This window comes from Dermacentor silvarum, chromosome 11 (assembly GCF_013339745.2).
Source record: "Dermacentor silvarum isolate Dsil-2018 chromosome 11, BIME_Dsil_1.4, whole genome shotgun sequence".
In the NCBI taxonomy this organism is placed as follows: Eukaryota; Metazoa; Arthropoda; class Arachnida; order Ixodida; family Ixodidae; genus Dermacentor; species Dermacentor silvarum.
Genome location: NC_051164.1, coordinates 67,338,304 through 67,352,817, shown reverse-complemented (window position 1 = coordinate 67,352,817; position 14,514 = coordinate 67,338,304). Strand labels below are relative to the sequence as shown.

The window sequence follows — 14,514 nt, the reverse complement described above, 5'->3', positions numbered from 1 at the left end:
CAAGCAAACACTTCGCACCGCGTCTTGTAAACTTGAGGTTACACAACCGCCAACACTAGTCTCGCAGGAACATAATATATCAAGGCACAATCCATCTTGCCTCCACCTTTGCACTTGCTGCAGATTGCCGTATTTATTCAAATATAAGGCGAAGTTTTTCCCCAGAATTTTCAGCCTCGAAGTCACCCCCCGCCTTATATGCGAATTTTGCCTTTAGGTGTGACTTCACAGCTGTGCGAATTTCGCCTTACAGTGTGGCTTTATGGCAGTGCGTGCCGTGATGCCGTGAAGCCACACTACAAGGAGAAATTCATGCTGCCATGAAGCCACACCTAAAGGCAAAATTTGCATCCGCACTCCGCATGTTGAAGCTCCCTACCCCACAGTGATAATTGCATTCACATCTCCAGTCACGGTGAAATCCGTTTTAACGATATTCTTTGACTGGCACACCAAAGCTTTAAAAACCAGGCACACTGTCGCTGCTGCCAAAGGGCACCCCGATGAGGAGAAGAGGCCTACCGGTGTACTTGAAGTCGTGCAGGACTGAGTGGGGTGGCACGTCTGGCATGTGGGCAGCAATTTCGCGCTGGGCCTCAAACAGCAGGGCCCCCTTGTTGGCCAGGGCGAGGTAGGCATCACTCAGCTGCAGCAGACCCTGCTTGAGCCGGATCAGCTTGACTGCTTCGTGCTCTTGCACCTTCTCCAGCGCTGCACACCGACAAATCGCCACAAGTGTCCCATACATTGCAATCGAACCTCGTCATAACGAAATCACATCTCACATGAAAGCATCTTCATTATATCCAATACCGTCGCAGACCAATAATTCAGACACTGATAATTTGGACAAATGTATAGAGACGACTAAAATTTCAGACATTTTTCACTGGAATATTCGATAATTCGCACTTCATCAAGCAGAAAGGGCGATGTCTTTGTCTTGATACATCCCCAGCCTGGTCATTGGTGATGTTGCTAGCGCCTCCTCAAGACCCTAAGCTAGCAATGCCTAATTGATCCAGTAATCACCTGCCACGCCCATACTGTGAGACAAGCCACACTGCGAGACAAGCCAAACTGCAAAGCTGTAAAGGCTGCATATACAGTTTGTCAGACAAGTGCTGCGCGTGCATCGTTTGTTCATTCGAGTGAGACAGTCCTATCAATTTTTACACCATTGGCACTTCCGACTTGCCAGCTGTGGGCCAGCCAAGCCCTTAGCTGTTCAAAGCAAGATGTCTGCACTGATCTTGCAATGAAATGTTTGTTACAACAGAATAAAAATGAGCACATAACCCGCACGAAAGTGAAAGAGACATCAGTGGTGCTTTAGGCAAAGAGAATGTACGGCTCAGTGACATTCAAGGCCAGGCTTGAGTCTGCTACAGCAGACAGGTCAGAAGACCATTTCCCAAGATGTCACAGTGAACAAGCAAGAACAGAGGAGGCTGCTACGTGCAGCCACTTCTAGTGCACTTTCATACAGACCAAGTGTGGAAACGCCTGTTGACAGGTGCACAGTGAACTATAATAGTTCCACGAAGCTGTCAAACTTAAAAGGAACACACAAATAACAGAGCTGCATGCATTGATTCAGGTGCTTGGGGAACACGGAAACACCTTTCACAAAGTGACAAAACCCTCACATTCCATTTAACTCGCCATTGAAACCCCCATGAGTGCTCATATTTGCTCTTGTGCACAACATATCACTGCACATCGCAAGTTAAAACTGCACTGTTTATTTTACTGCCACTGCATAGTGGGTGGTGAGGGACACTGTAGTAGGGAGCTCCAGATTAATTTTGACCCCCTGGGGTTCTTAAATGTGCACCCAAAGCACGGTACACGAGATTTTATACATTCCGCCCCCCCCTTAGTCCAGCCGTTGCAGCATGAAATTAAGCCCAAAAACTTTCGCTTGGCAGCAGAGTGCCATAACCACTGAACCATCGTGGAAGATAATAGGTTTGTTCAATTCAAAAAAGGTGCACCGCACCGCAAACGAAAAGGTGCAGGTGGTGCCAGTTATGGTGTGCCTCGCTGCACCCACTCACCGCAAGGTTCAAGAGCACACAGCACTGCGGCAGCATCGTGCCTTGCACCCCGTGCAATCGAGCACGGGGGTGCAGCGCTGTACCTCAGGGAATCGAAGGCCTAAGTGCAATGCACCGTTAATAGGTGCAGCAAAACTTCGGCTGAATCAAACAAACCTAATGTGCCACACATGGATCCTGCACTTTGATGCAAAGTAGACAAATGCATGCAGTGCATAACCAGCTTGCAATGGCAAACCGTGCAACTCACTTTCGAACTGGGCAAGGTCCTTGGCCCGCTCGGCCTGAGCCAGCTTCAGTTCCAGGTTGCTAATCTCCTCCACAGTGGCCTTCTGCACAGCACCCCCAGGCACACAACAGTTACACTCAACAGTGCAACACTGCAAACTTCACCTGCTCAACAATCTACATTTTTTTAAGGTGCAGGACAGACCACTAAGGGTGTGCAAATAGCACTATTGAGACTGAATCAAATCAAATTAAATGGTGCTGGGAGTGAATCAAGCATTGAATATGACAGACAGCATTTTTATCTATCATTATAAAACAATGTTCGCATTTCTATGGTCGCATCCCCATGGTCGCTTTCCGCGACCATGGGGAACTCCCCGGCCGGCCCGCAGTAGTGGAGAACAGAGATAAACCGACAACATATAATGAAATTATGCAGCACTTGTATCTCGGCAGAAAAGACTTTCCCCTTCCTCACAAGAAGTTAAATAGAGCGCAGGCATTGACCCTCAGATTATTGCAAACAGGCTCGTATCCCAGCCCGGCTTTATTACACAAGCTTTATCGCGACACTTATGCCAGTAGTTCTTGCAGGCACTGCAATGACTTCGCTAGCTTAGGACCATATGCTCTGGCGTTGCCCCTCGTTGCGAGGCACGGAACAAATAAATGAGGACAAGTGGCTCTCCGCTATCAAGAGCCCCGATGCCGGGGCGCAACTATGGGCTGTCCAGAGGGCCCACGATGCGGCGGTCAGGCATGGCCTGACTGTCCCAACGTGGGAGCGGCGTGCTGAGTCGCGTACCTCAGGACTTTCATTAAAGTTTTACATCCATCCATCCATCCATTTCTATTATTTGCAATGTTAGCCGATTTCTGTTGACACACATTATGAGGCACATATGGAACATTACACAATAGGCCAGGGTAAGACAGGGTGATCACCAGTGACCTTACAAGAGCAGCCTGGAGCTAACGTTTTGACAAGGGACTGTTTTGACAACAGTTTCTTATAAAGTTTTTATGGCTTCCCTACTTTCGGATATGTTAATCCGTTTACTGATGTTCTTTAGACCATGTGATGTTTCTTCGCTTATGGTTTATCACTTCTATATGTTGATCGTTTCAATAAAGACTTATTTGAGAGCTAGTGCTCGTCCTGCCTGCTTGTAGTCTTCGTCTGTGTCCCTTCGCACAGTAAACTAGAAATATGTTACCGTACCCACTCGCCCATCCTTTTGCAGCTGGTGTCAATGCAACGCTGTTTCCCTGCCAAAGACAGGTTCTATTGCCGAAACATTGGCTCTAGGCTAAGGTCCACCCTGCTTGGACCTTCTTCACACAAAACATGGATGCACACATGGCCCAACAGAGGTGCGTGCACTACCTTGGCGGCCCGTTTAAGTTCCTTCTTGATGCGCAGCTCCTTCTGCTCGCAAGCAGCCAGGGCGCTGCGGGAGTGGTCCACCTGCCGCTCCCCTTCCAGGATCAACTCAAACTGGTGCCGGAACGTCTTCAGGTGCTCTGCGGCACACAAAGGGTAAGCAGTGTCAGCCTGCCACACCGCACCGGTTGCACATTGTGCACAAAACAGTGCTCTCGGAGCGGATGACCATTAGTACCTTGGTCAATGCCTTGAGCAGTTAACGAACACCCAAGACAAAAAAAAAAGGAGGGAGGGGCAAGGATCACATGCAAGAACAGGTTCCCAATTGTCGTGCAATCGATGGAAGACAAGGACTAAGTAGTAATAGGACAGATATTTACTGAAGTCTGTGAGCTTGCCAGGCCTTACAAGGGTACGAGCTAAGTCAATTGGAACCAGAGCACATGAACTCGTGCCTAGCTATCTTGTTTAAATGATCGTGGTCAGCAAGGTGGTGATAGTGGACCACTGCTGCCTGTAGTGTTCTTTTTTTTTCATGGTGTCTGGGCAATGCTCATTGTTGATCCAAAGAGAATAATTTTTACAAGGTTAACAGTTTCTTCCTATAATTTTTCGACATACATATTCGTTACGACTCGGTATTGTAAACACACTATTGGCGATGGTGCTGGCGCGTGTCATTCAAAGACCTATATTTTGATAACACTACTACATCACTCTGACAGGCTAGTGGCTCAACAACCATTGAAGCTACCTGTGTAGCCGTGTCTTCTTTGCTACTGAGCCGACAGACTATCGGTTCAAAGACCTTTAATATACCCACGTGACATTATTAGTTCACTACACTGTCTGCATAATGAACTGCGCAGACAGCCATATTACTGTCAAATGATTTTGACTCATGCATTTCGATTACAAGTTTTGGATGTGGCATACAAGGCAAATTTTGGGCTCTCCACGCGCGTGTGGCCGGTGCTGCAGCTGTATCGGCAACATCTTTGCAAAGTGCCGGTAAGCTGGAGTTGTTTCCAGCTTCCAGCCAACTAGAACGCCTCCCTATCGCATGCAGAATGCACTCCTGTCCCGCTGATAGTAAAATATATCACAAGCTCTTGAGGGTACACTCCCTTCACAGACAAAGCAGCTGGAAAGCAACTAGTGATCGACTTGAATGTCACTCACCCACAAAATCCTTCTGGATGTCCGTCCAGAGGGCATTCAGTTCTGCCAACTGCGCCATCACATCCTGCATGATTCAAGCCAAAAAAAATATGTATATATATACAAATCACTCTCTTTGCATTGCAGGTTAGCAGATGAAGTTTTTACTAAAACCAAAAAACAGTCAAGTGAAAGACATGACAATGCATAGACAAAAAAAAAAAATCAGCCAACTTCAGATTCAAATTATTATCAAGCTTTGGATGCTGTGCAGAAAGTGCTCTTGCGTTAGCTAATGTCTAGTATCACTTACAGTGGAACCTCGTTAATACGATTCTACATAATACGCTTTTCGGGGTAATACGTTTTTGTTCTTTTCCCAGCCAATACCTTACAGCAGCAATGTATTTCGGATAATACGACTTTCGGATGATACATTTTGTTTCCTGGTTCCCGAGAATATCGTGTCAACGAGATTCCACTTATTTCAGAAAAATTTTTTTGATTCGCAATGATCTCGTACGGTTTGCAGTCCCTAGCCTGCATCACATATTGTGTGATCACCACACAGACCATTTCCTGTAAGGCCCTCAACATAACTTTCATTTTCAGTCCTGTGGTCCGAGGACGCTTGCCGGTCCTCTGAAAGCAGAATACCATACTCCTTCCTCACAATAAGCTTCAGATTCCCTAGACTCGCGTAAGTTCTTTCAGTAAAATGCACACAAAGAAAACGACACCATCCTCAGTGCTCCCGCACAACAAAAATAATGCATATGAGTACCTTCAAGTGCACCGTCAAAAAGTGTTACACAGACACCACAAAATGCAATTATCGATAGCTAAAAAACTCTTCCGAAAGGTGTTGCAACAAGCACAAAGAAAAACCAGTGAGTGGGCATGGCTCATTCTGGGGCATCAGATCTGAACTGATAATTTCAAGTGCTGGGAGGGGCCTGACATGATTGCAAGGGGTTACCACAACAGGCTGTCAAAGTGCTCTCACACTCAGCACCAAAACACTCACGCATTGCAGCAGGTAGCACGAGCTAGCACAAACCCGCACTCTTCCGACACATTTAAACATGCTTGCAGCCTCTAGAACACGAGCTGACATAAAAACAGCCAGACAGTCTATTTCTGGCCGGTATACTCTCGAGGTTGTTCTCACCTGAATTATCCTGTTCTCGTCAGCCTGGGCCCACAGCACCATGTCCTGGGCCACTGCAAGGACACCCAAAGGACAGCGCTCAACAATCTGTCTCCATGGGGTTCATAGAGAGCATCCGACTCAAGATTCAAGGACTCTGAGGATGACCCGGCAAAATTCAAGGACACCCGAAGCAGGCCCCATTCACAAACGTGAATTCATCAATGTTCACATCCCCTTTATTTCAGCTACAACTTCTACCTCAAAGACCGCTTCTTGCACGGCCATTCTGTCGGAACCTGCTAGCACTGACTAAGGCACTAAGGCACATAAACTACTAGAGGCAACTCTGGCACTGCAATTGCTCAGCTACCGTGGAAATTACGAGTCATACGCAACTTGTAAACTTTCTCCCTGTGGCTCCAGAAATTCTTGTGGCATTATTCATTACTCTTTATATCTCTCTCTAAATTTCCAAGCAATCGTAGTTTTCAAACAAAATGAAATTCTGGGTTATTACGTGCCAGAACCATAATCTGATTGCATGGCATAGTAGAGGACTCTGGATTAATTTTGACCACCAGGAGTTCTTTGAGGTTCACTCACTGCATGGTACACGATTATTTTTGCATTCCACCTCTACGGAAATGAGGCCACTGTGGCCAGGTTAGAACTTGCGGCCTTGTGCTCAGCAATATAACACCATAGCCACTCGTATTTTTCTCTACAAAGTAATGCAATAATTAGCAATACAACAACTTGCACGATAATCGTTACTTGTTGAAATTATGATACAATATTTTGTTGAAAAGGACGCACTTGAAAAGAAAATGACGTTTGAAGTGAGGTAGGTGAAGTTTAGGCAAACCCATGTACTATACCTATCATTTAACTACTGGCTGAGCCCACCGTGCTTGCAGCTTCCATGGACACTATAATGCCGGAGTTTCATCTAGCAATTTTTGTGGGAAACTATGCGTGAAAAGAGATGCATCATGTTTAGCCTTGGTATATGCAAAAGCTGTGCACCCATTCTGCAGCTTGGTCAGGACGGTAGTATGACCGTGTCATGCACCCATGGCAGTCGATTACAAGCATGAGCTACACCTTGAAGTACTTCCGAGCTGCACACTGCCTCCCGAAGCCATGTTAGTTACTATAACAAGATTTTCATTTCTCTATAGTACTGCTTTTCCAGGAATCCGAGAAGAAAATCCATTTTTAAGAAATATTAAGGGCCCCTTAAATTTCCCCGCTTCCAAAAATCAGGGGTGTTCCAAGGCTTTCAGGAATCTTTTAAACCTTCTTCCACCAAGGAAATCCAATTTGCTCGCAATATACTGACCTCGAGGCTACTAGCACAAATTAAATTTACATGTCATGGCGAAGTGAAAATAAGATTTCAAAATGCTACCAGAAAGTGCAAACGAAATTAGGAACACTTGTGCCCAAAAGGAAGCACTCAAACGACAATGATAAAGGCAAACACAATCGTCAGTCATTTGAACGGCTCAAGCCAGTCAGGTATCTATACTGTGCGGATCTGGCCTTAGCGGGGTGGGGGAAGGGAGCAAGGAGGACGTTCCCCCCTGAGCAAAGCAGTCCCCATTCCTGTACACTGTTCGCATCACACATGCAGTCCAACTACGCCCACCTTCCACCCACAAAATTCACGACAATGTTCACGAGTTTTGGGCAAGGATCATAACTCAATGACAGTTCAGTGAAAGTGGTCTCCGACAAAAAGTAAAAACGTGACTGAGCGGCAACATCGAGTTGTTAAAGCAAAAAAAAAAAAAAAGACCATAAGCTCATGTGAGCACAAATAAGAAGCCAGTGCTCCTTCCATTGCTACGACTTCTTTTGATACAGCATTACTAAGCAGTTTCACAGATATCTCAAAAATTTCATTCCGGGGTTTTACGTGCCAAAACTACAATATGATTATGAGGCACACCGTATCGGGGACTGCGGATTGATTTTTACCACCTGGGTTTCATTAACATGCCCCCCAACGCACGGTTCACAGGCGTTTTTGCATTTTGCCCCCATCGAAATGCAGCCACCGCAGCCGCAATTTCGTGCCGCGACCTAGGGCTTAGCAGCGCGATGCCAAAGCCACTATGCCACCACAGCGGATCAGATAACTCAATCACCCCAAAAATTCCCAAAAGAATTGGAGATGCATGGGGTCTCGCCAATTCAGTGGCTCTTAACAATGTGACAGTACTGAATGAACACACAAGTGTGGGGTTTGTGCTGAGATAGTGAAAGGCCAATGTAAAAGCAACGAAATTTCATATTGCCTAAACTTAAAGCTGCAGGGTTGGTAATTCGCTGATTTATTTCTTAACAGCATTCAAATCGCATTAGGCAAATGATACATGCACCTGGTAGTTAGTGGATATGACACAAATGTCCAGGACATGGCCTCCTGAGATTTCCAGTTTGCCACTGGTGCCACCTGATCTCGGAGGACCAGGCACCTTCTCCGTTTCCAAGTTCATTTCCAGCAAGCAATACAGGTGGATGTTTTTTAGTTGTGATAATGAAAACATCTGTGCTTGTTTTTTTTTGTGAAACATCCACTCACATTTAGAAATGCAAAGTCTTGCAGGGAGGCTGGTCCATATAACTATCACTGAAACTAGACTTTTCACATGGTCCGAACATGGCTGCAGTTGACCTTTACGCAATGTGAGCTTATCATTGTGTACTTCTTGCTTATCATCTGTGACAAACTAATGAATATAAATATTAAAAAAAGCAAACTGCATTGATTGCACTGCTGCATATGCACCTACAGCTTACCTGGTGAACCTTTACAGTAAACAGATAGCCACTGAACAAATATAGCCAGTCTTGTCAGTATGGCCCTATAAACAGCAGCACCTCAGTCCAGAGATAATCAAGATTCAAAGGTTGAATCACATTTCAGACAACACAGCTGATCCACAGACATGTACGAGTCACATGAATGCAAGTCTACTGAACACGATAAGTTTTGCTGTAAACAAGTGGTTGAAACAATCACTGCACGGTCTTTGACATTCAATGAAACCGTACAAAGCTGTCACTGTGTTTGTCAAGTAGGCTGTTACAAAGCTCTGCTAGAAGTCAAGGTGACTGCAATCACCATGAAATGAAAGTGCAAGGAATGCGTCCCTTGCTTTTCCATCCAAAATTCACCAATGCTTTCGCACAAAATTGCAAAATGCGTCAATGTGCTTGCATTTAAAACGCATTGAATGCATCATCCGATGTGCCACTATAGCTGCAATGCTTGGCCTTTCGAGGGAACAGATAGCCCCAAAGCAAAAATAGCCACTTTCAAGAGTATTACTGGTCCCACAGTAGCTTGTCAGTCCAGAGATAAGATTAAAAGGATGAATCAGAACAACCTCGGGCAGCGCGGCTAGCCCACAGACATGTATGAGTCACATTGACGCAAGTCTGCCAACACAATGGGTCTCACTGTAGCCATATCTCTTGAAGTAAGAGTTTTTTTTTTTTCCCCTCAACAGTGCACCTTCTGAAAGACTGATGTAAACATGTGCTTGAAACAATCACTGTACAGTTTTCGATGTTCGAATGAAACGTATGTGCAAAGCGTGTAGTGTTGGCAAAGTAGGCTGCCTTGAAGCTGCTTGAAGTCAAGGTAAGCGCCATCACCACGAAATGACAGTGCAGGGAACTCTGCTTCGATGCACCTGACATGTCAATGGGGAAAACGGACTTTCAGCGATGCGTAACAACTGGAACTCGCACTCGGCACTAGAGCAGCGTGCGCCAAAACCTTCTCCTTGGCCAATGACAAAATGCATTTGCTGCGTAACTGTTTTTACGGTACAAACAGGATGTAACCAGCTCTCATCCCAGCCCATGGGCTGGCTATAGTCTGCTGTCCTGACAAACATAACCACAAACTGCTCGCAGTTCATTGTGACGATGAGTGCATTGGCAATTAAATGTTCAGGGACAATTGTATGCGACTACTCTGCCTTTACCAGCCCAAAACGCCAGACCAATGCCAATTTCCACATTTTTTTTAATGGCGTTAGACACGCTGTTTTGATAAATATCAGCACGTTGCAGTCTACAAAGAGACTAAATAAGCTACAGCACGATGCTTTTTGTGAAAATGTAATACACAAGAAAGTGCCTGCAAAGACCACTATATTTTGCCAGTTGTGTAGGACATAACTCAAGAAATGTAGCAGCAAGACAAAAACCACTGACATATTTAAAATCTGCTTGAAGAAATTTCTAATTGGCTCTATTTTAAGATCTCTAGTACAAAAATATACTTTTTTTTTTTTTCGAGTAGCATCTGCCCCTTAAATTACGGCCCTAATGTTGTACTGTAGCTGTACCCTGCACATCTACAAAATTTGGCCAAACAGCTTCAGGGACCCTTTAATGAAACTTCCAGCATAGGTCCAATCAGAAGTGTTTGAAGACATGTTTACTTATTTAAAATACCTTACAGGCTGATTTAAGGGCCTGACTCTGACCCCTGACGAAGCATGAAAAACAAAAAGCAATAGCATCAGAAAAGGCACCGCTAGAATATTGCGGCCGAAGTCAAAATCGCTGAACTCAGGGCGCACCGACGGGGGGGAGGCCGACTTAACCCCCCCTTTTGTTTAACCCCTTTTCTTTCCTTACGCATTTGAGTGCTGCAACTAAGATGTAAGATGCGCAATCGTCTGCACACTCACAAAAAGCGCATTTTTTTACAATTTCCCGTGAAGAAATAGAAATTAGTGCTGTTTAGATGGTATTGACAAACTGTCAAGCCCCCCCTGGCAGAGATCCTGAGTGCACTACTGGCTGAACTGAAGTCAGTCAGCATTCATTCAAGGCAGTGACGAGGTTCAAACCTGTCACATGAACTCTCTGGACATTGAAATGCGCACAGCAGCAGGACATCCAGCCCCCGGTGTCCTTCTGGACACTGTCAATTTTAGCATTTTCCAAGCTCCGATTGGCTGAGAAGGGCGGCTGCACCATCTCCGACTGGCTTAAAACGTCAACATGACAGAATAAGACAGTGTGCAGAACAACATCCCAAGTGTCCTGCTGACAGCTGATAACGACCTGATGGCAGCGACATGATCTACTAACACCGCAGGACTGACCTGCATTCTGTGCTGTAAGGAAGGACTTCATGGCAAGACGAATGTCCCGGAGCTCAGAGATGACCAGGTTCAGGTCAGCGTGACCCCCATTCAGTGCTTTCAGCCGGGCGCCACTCCTGCAACCAGCACAGGGTGTGACAGGCACAAAGAGTCAGTTCCTCCTTGCAGTACAACTCACCTGCCAACCTAGTGGCCCAAAGGCAGCACGCATTATAGAGGGAAAATAAATTCAAATACCGGTTACGGATGTGTTCTAGGACAATGCCCCCCCCCATTCCAGAGTTCTAAACGTTTCCAACCCACAGAGGCTCAAGGTGTCACTTACTAGGATCGTCTTTCTTATTTGAATCCAGAAAAGTTCAGGCATCATGCCACCGATGCAGGGACAACCCGCATTTTCACCAAAATGTATAAGGGAATTTCAAAGTGTGAGAAGAAGCATTCAATAACTGACCAATATGTGACACAGCAACTGCCCTAACGACAGTGACAAGCACCTTGTTATGTTCCAAGGACTCACACTCTTAGCACAGGGGTGGCAAAAAAAGTTTTGCAGTATTCTAGACAGGCATGCAGTCCCTGCTGCACACCAGCAATAACAGGTATCATGTAAAAACGAACATGTTGCCGGTAAAAAGTTTTGGTATGTTGATTGCTACTGTCAACTCAGGTGGCACCATTTCTTCCCAACCGTTGGCCTGAGATGCCACTGCCATTTCACGCATTAAAGAGCTCGCTTCTAAATGCACAGTCCTGGCCTTTGTTTTGTGCGGCAATATACTGCTGCACACCTCATTGGCCGAAAAAGACACCACTGTCCTAGCATAATCTTCTGCAATCATTTGCGATTCTGACGGTAGGCTGACAAAAATTGGCCTATTGACAGACACACAAGCATGAAAGGATGCGCATGCTCTGTGCCATGTCTCGACACCAGGCGCTTGCTTCTTCAGAGGGCGCAAGAACACAGTTCGACACGCGCTCGCAGATCCCGTACTGTAAGGCCCGGTTAATTCGCTTTGCACCACTGTGAACCAGTTCCTGGCGGGACACGAGAAATTGTGGAGGCTAAGTTCAGTGGTGCCAGCACAACGCGGCACTCCCAACGACAAGCTGCAGATGTTTTGTCCGACTAATGTGTGCCATCTGCGCAAGTTTGAGAGGTCCCGAACCAGAGGTACAATTGGCTTCCGAGGCATAACTACACCCTGCACTTGCGTCCACACAGCAGGCGTGCGTAAGCAGGCTTTCAATGGCACTTACTGCACAGTGTGCTGCACTGCTGCTTCGCACCTACGTGTCTGCAACGAGTCGGCGCCAACAGTAGAGAGGGTGCAAAAAAATCATTAACCAGCCCTGCACCTTTTGAAATGGACGGCATGGTTCCGAGGGCCCCATTGCTGCACCGATGAAATGAATGGCAGGGTGCAGCACTTCGTGAGCTGGTTCAGGTGGTGCAAACACATTGAACAGACCCATTTTGTTCCCGCCTGTACTCCTCTAGAGTTGCAGCATCCTCAAAGTATAATAATAATAATAATAATAATAATAATAATAATAATAATAATAATAATAATAGTCACCATTCTTATGAGCCTCTCCTTTCGTTAACGTGTGTCAGACACTTCTGTCAGAAACGTGAGCCACGGGGAAAGTACCTGGCACACTGGTGTTAGGTGAAATACATGCACGCAAAAGTGACGGCGACTATTCTTGTGCTACGAAATGGGACCGTAAATGGTGCGAACATTTTGAAACCGGCGTTCACGTGGTAACATGGGGTGCTAAACAATGCGTGCGCGGTATCAAGCATGACATGCAGCTACGGCTGTGTCTGCGCGTCCCGCGGTGCATTCCAATGGACGAGCAGACGCGCATTACTGGTGTTCTGAACAGTTGCACTTTTCAGCAAAGAAGTTGGGCAAAAAAAGGTTATGATACAGATAAACATGTGAAGCGACCCGCACGTGGCCCAGCGACGGCCCCCATCGACTTCCTCGCGTTACGACGTTTAACGTGTTCTTCAGTACGCTTTGTTTTTTTTTTTTTTTTCTCGACAGGAATCTCAAACACGCGGCCGCTTGCCTAAAACAAACCCGACCCTGCGCCCTTGGAGTCCGCGCCAAACGCCCGAGCGACTCGAAAGCGCAGCTATTGTAAACAAAGCGCGTTAAACCACGACGTTTTGCTCAACGTTTCTAGTGCAGCAAGTCATAACGCGAAATTGTCAGAGTTAACGAACAAGGGCAGCTGTTGCGTTCATTTGCCTTTAAGGCGTTTGGCACTGCGATCCGGCCCCCATCGAGGCCAAGAATAAACGCGGCGTAGTACCGTCGTGCTCGACGACGCACCGGTGTCCTTTTTGCCCGACGCGCTTAGCCGGATGCGGCTGGCGCGCAAGCACGGCACGGCCAGACTTGGCAGCAGCGCCAGTTGCCGAGCGTCCACTCGAGCGAATCGACACGGCACGCGGGCGTGCAAAATTGCTTATTCACGCTCGTTGCCTCCCGGGCGCCCGGCGAACACGTCGAGACGAAGACAACGTGCAAGAGACCTTTCCGAGCACACTCACCGTCGAATGGCCCGGCTGGCCCGATCCATGGCGAGGCAGGGAGGAAAAGAAGAGATGCTGTCGCACTGGCGCTCACGCACTAACACACGCGCACCGGTTGGGAACAAAAGGCGCTCAAGCTAGCCGCATCTCCCCGCTTGGCGACAGCGCAGGTGCGACAGAAAAAAGCCTTCAAGGTCAATCCCAGCTGGCGCAATCCTTCTGGTCTTGCTGGTATGCTGGCTTGTCGGGAGGCAAAGCGACCAGCTGAAGGAGGCTGGACTAGGCCTAGCATTGATAACGCCGACGCAAATAACGATGCGAATGGGTCGACAAGTCCGCGGTCCAGCGCGAAAAATGAACTGCAGGTAGTGCCATTGATGCCGCCCGCGTCCGGAATCACGGCTGCATGCCAAACTGTTTCGCAAGAGCTGCACTGACTCCTCAACTCCGAGCCCGAGCGGCTTTCTTGTAGCAGCTGACAGCGGAGCCAACAACGAGCACCATACAACACAAACCGTTGCGTCCCGTCCGAGGCTCTCCCCCGCTCTCCCGCACTTCCTCCCTTGTTTCGCTGCTGAGCCACAGAAGCCACTAGCGAGCCGCCGAATGAAAGCCAAAGCCGATCCAACAAACGCTGCTGACAGTGTCTTTAGTGTTCCATTCGGTAGTTGCGCCTTGTTTTGGGTCTGCTGCCAAAAGATACCGCTTGAAGCCGCCACGTGCGAGACCCCTGCAAAGCAAAAGTGCCGATGGTTTCGCGCAAATCGTCAGTTTGCCTCCTGTGAATTTACTAAAGGCTGGAAAGCATTGTGTGTGTGATGCGCTAAACT

At 47.1% G+C, this 14,514-nt stretch overlaps 1 protein-coding gene across 1 annotated transcript in view; it reads right to left on the bottom strand.

The window, feature by feature from the left end:
* LOC119433361 (uncharacterized) overlaps positions 1 to 14,247 on the bottom strand; it is a 31,777-nt gene extending 17,530 nt beyond the window's left edge. The window contains exons 1-7 of the mRNA XM_037700521.2: positions 13,703 to 14,247; positions 11,131 to 11,246; positions 6,011 to 6,063; positions 4,861 to 4,924; positions 3,679 to 3,815; positions 2,311 to 2,392; positions 523 to 711 (exon numbers count right to left, since the gene is read on the bottom strand). Of these exons, the coding sequence (XP_037556449.1) occupies positions 523 to 711; positions 2,311 to 2,392; positions 3,679 to 3,815; positions 4,861 to 4,924; positions 6,011 to 6,063; positions 11,131 to 11,246; positions 13,703 to 13,731 (670 nt within the window). The 5' untranslated portion in view covers positions 13,732 to 14,247. The remainder of the gene's footprint in view (positions 1 to 522; positions 712 to 2,310; positions 2,393 to 3,678; positions 3,816 to 4,860; positions 4,925 to 6,010; positions 6,064 to 11,130; positions 11,247 to 13,702) is intronic.
* Between the last annotated feature and the right edge of the window lie 267 nt (positions 14,248 to 14,514).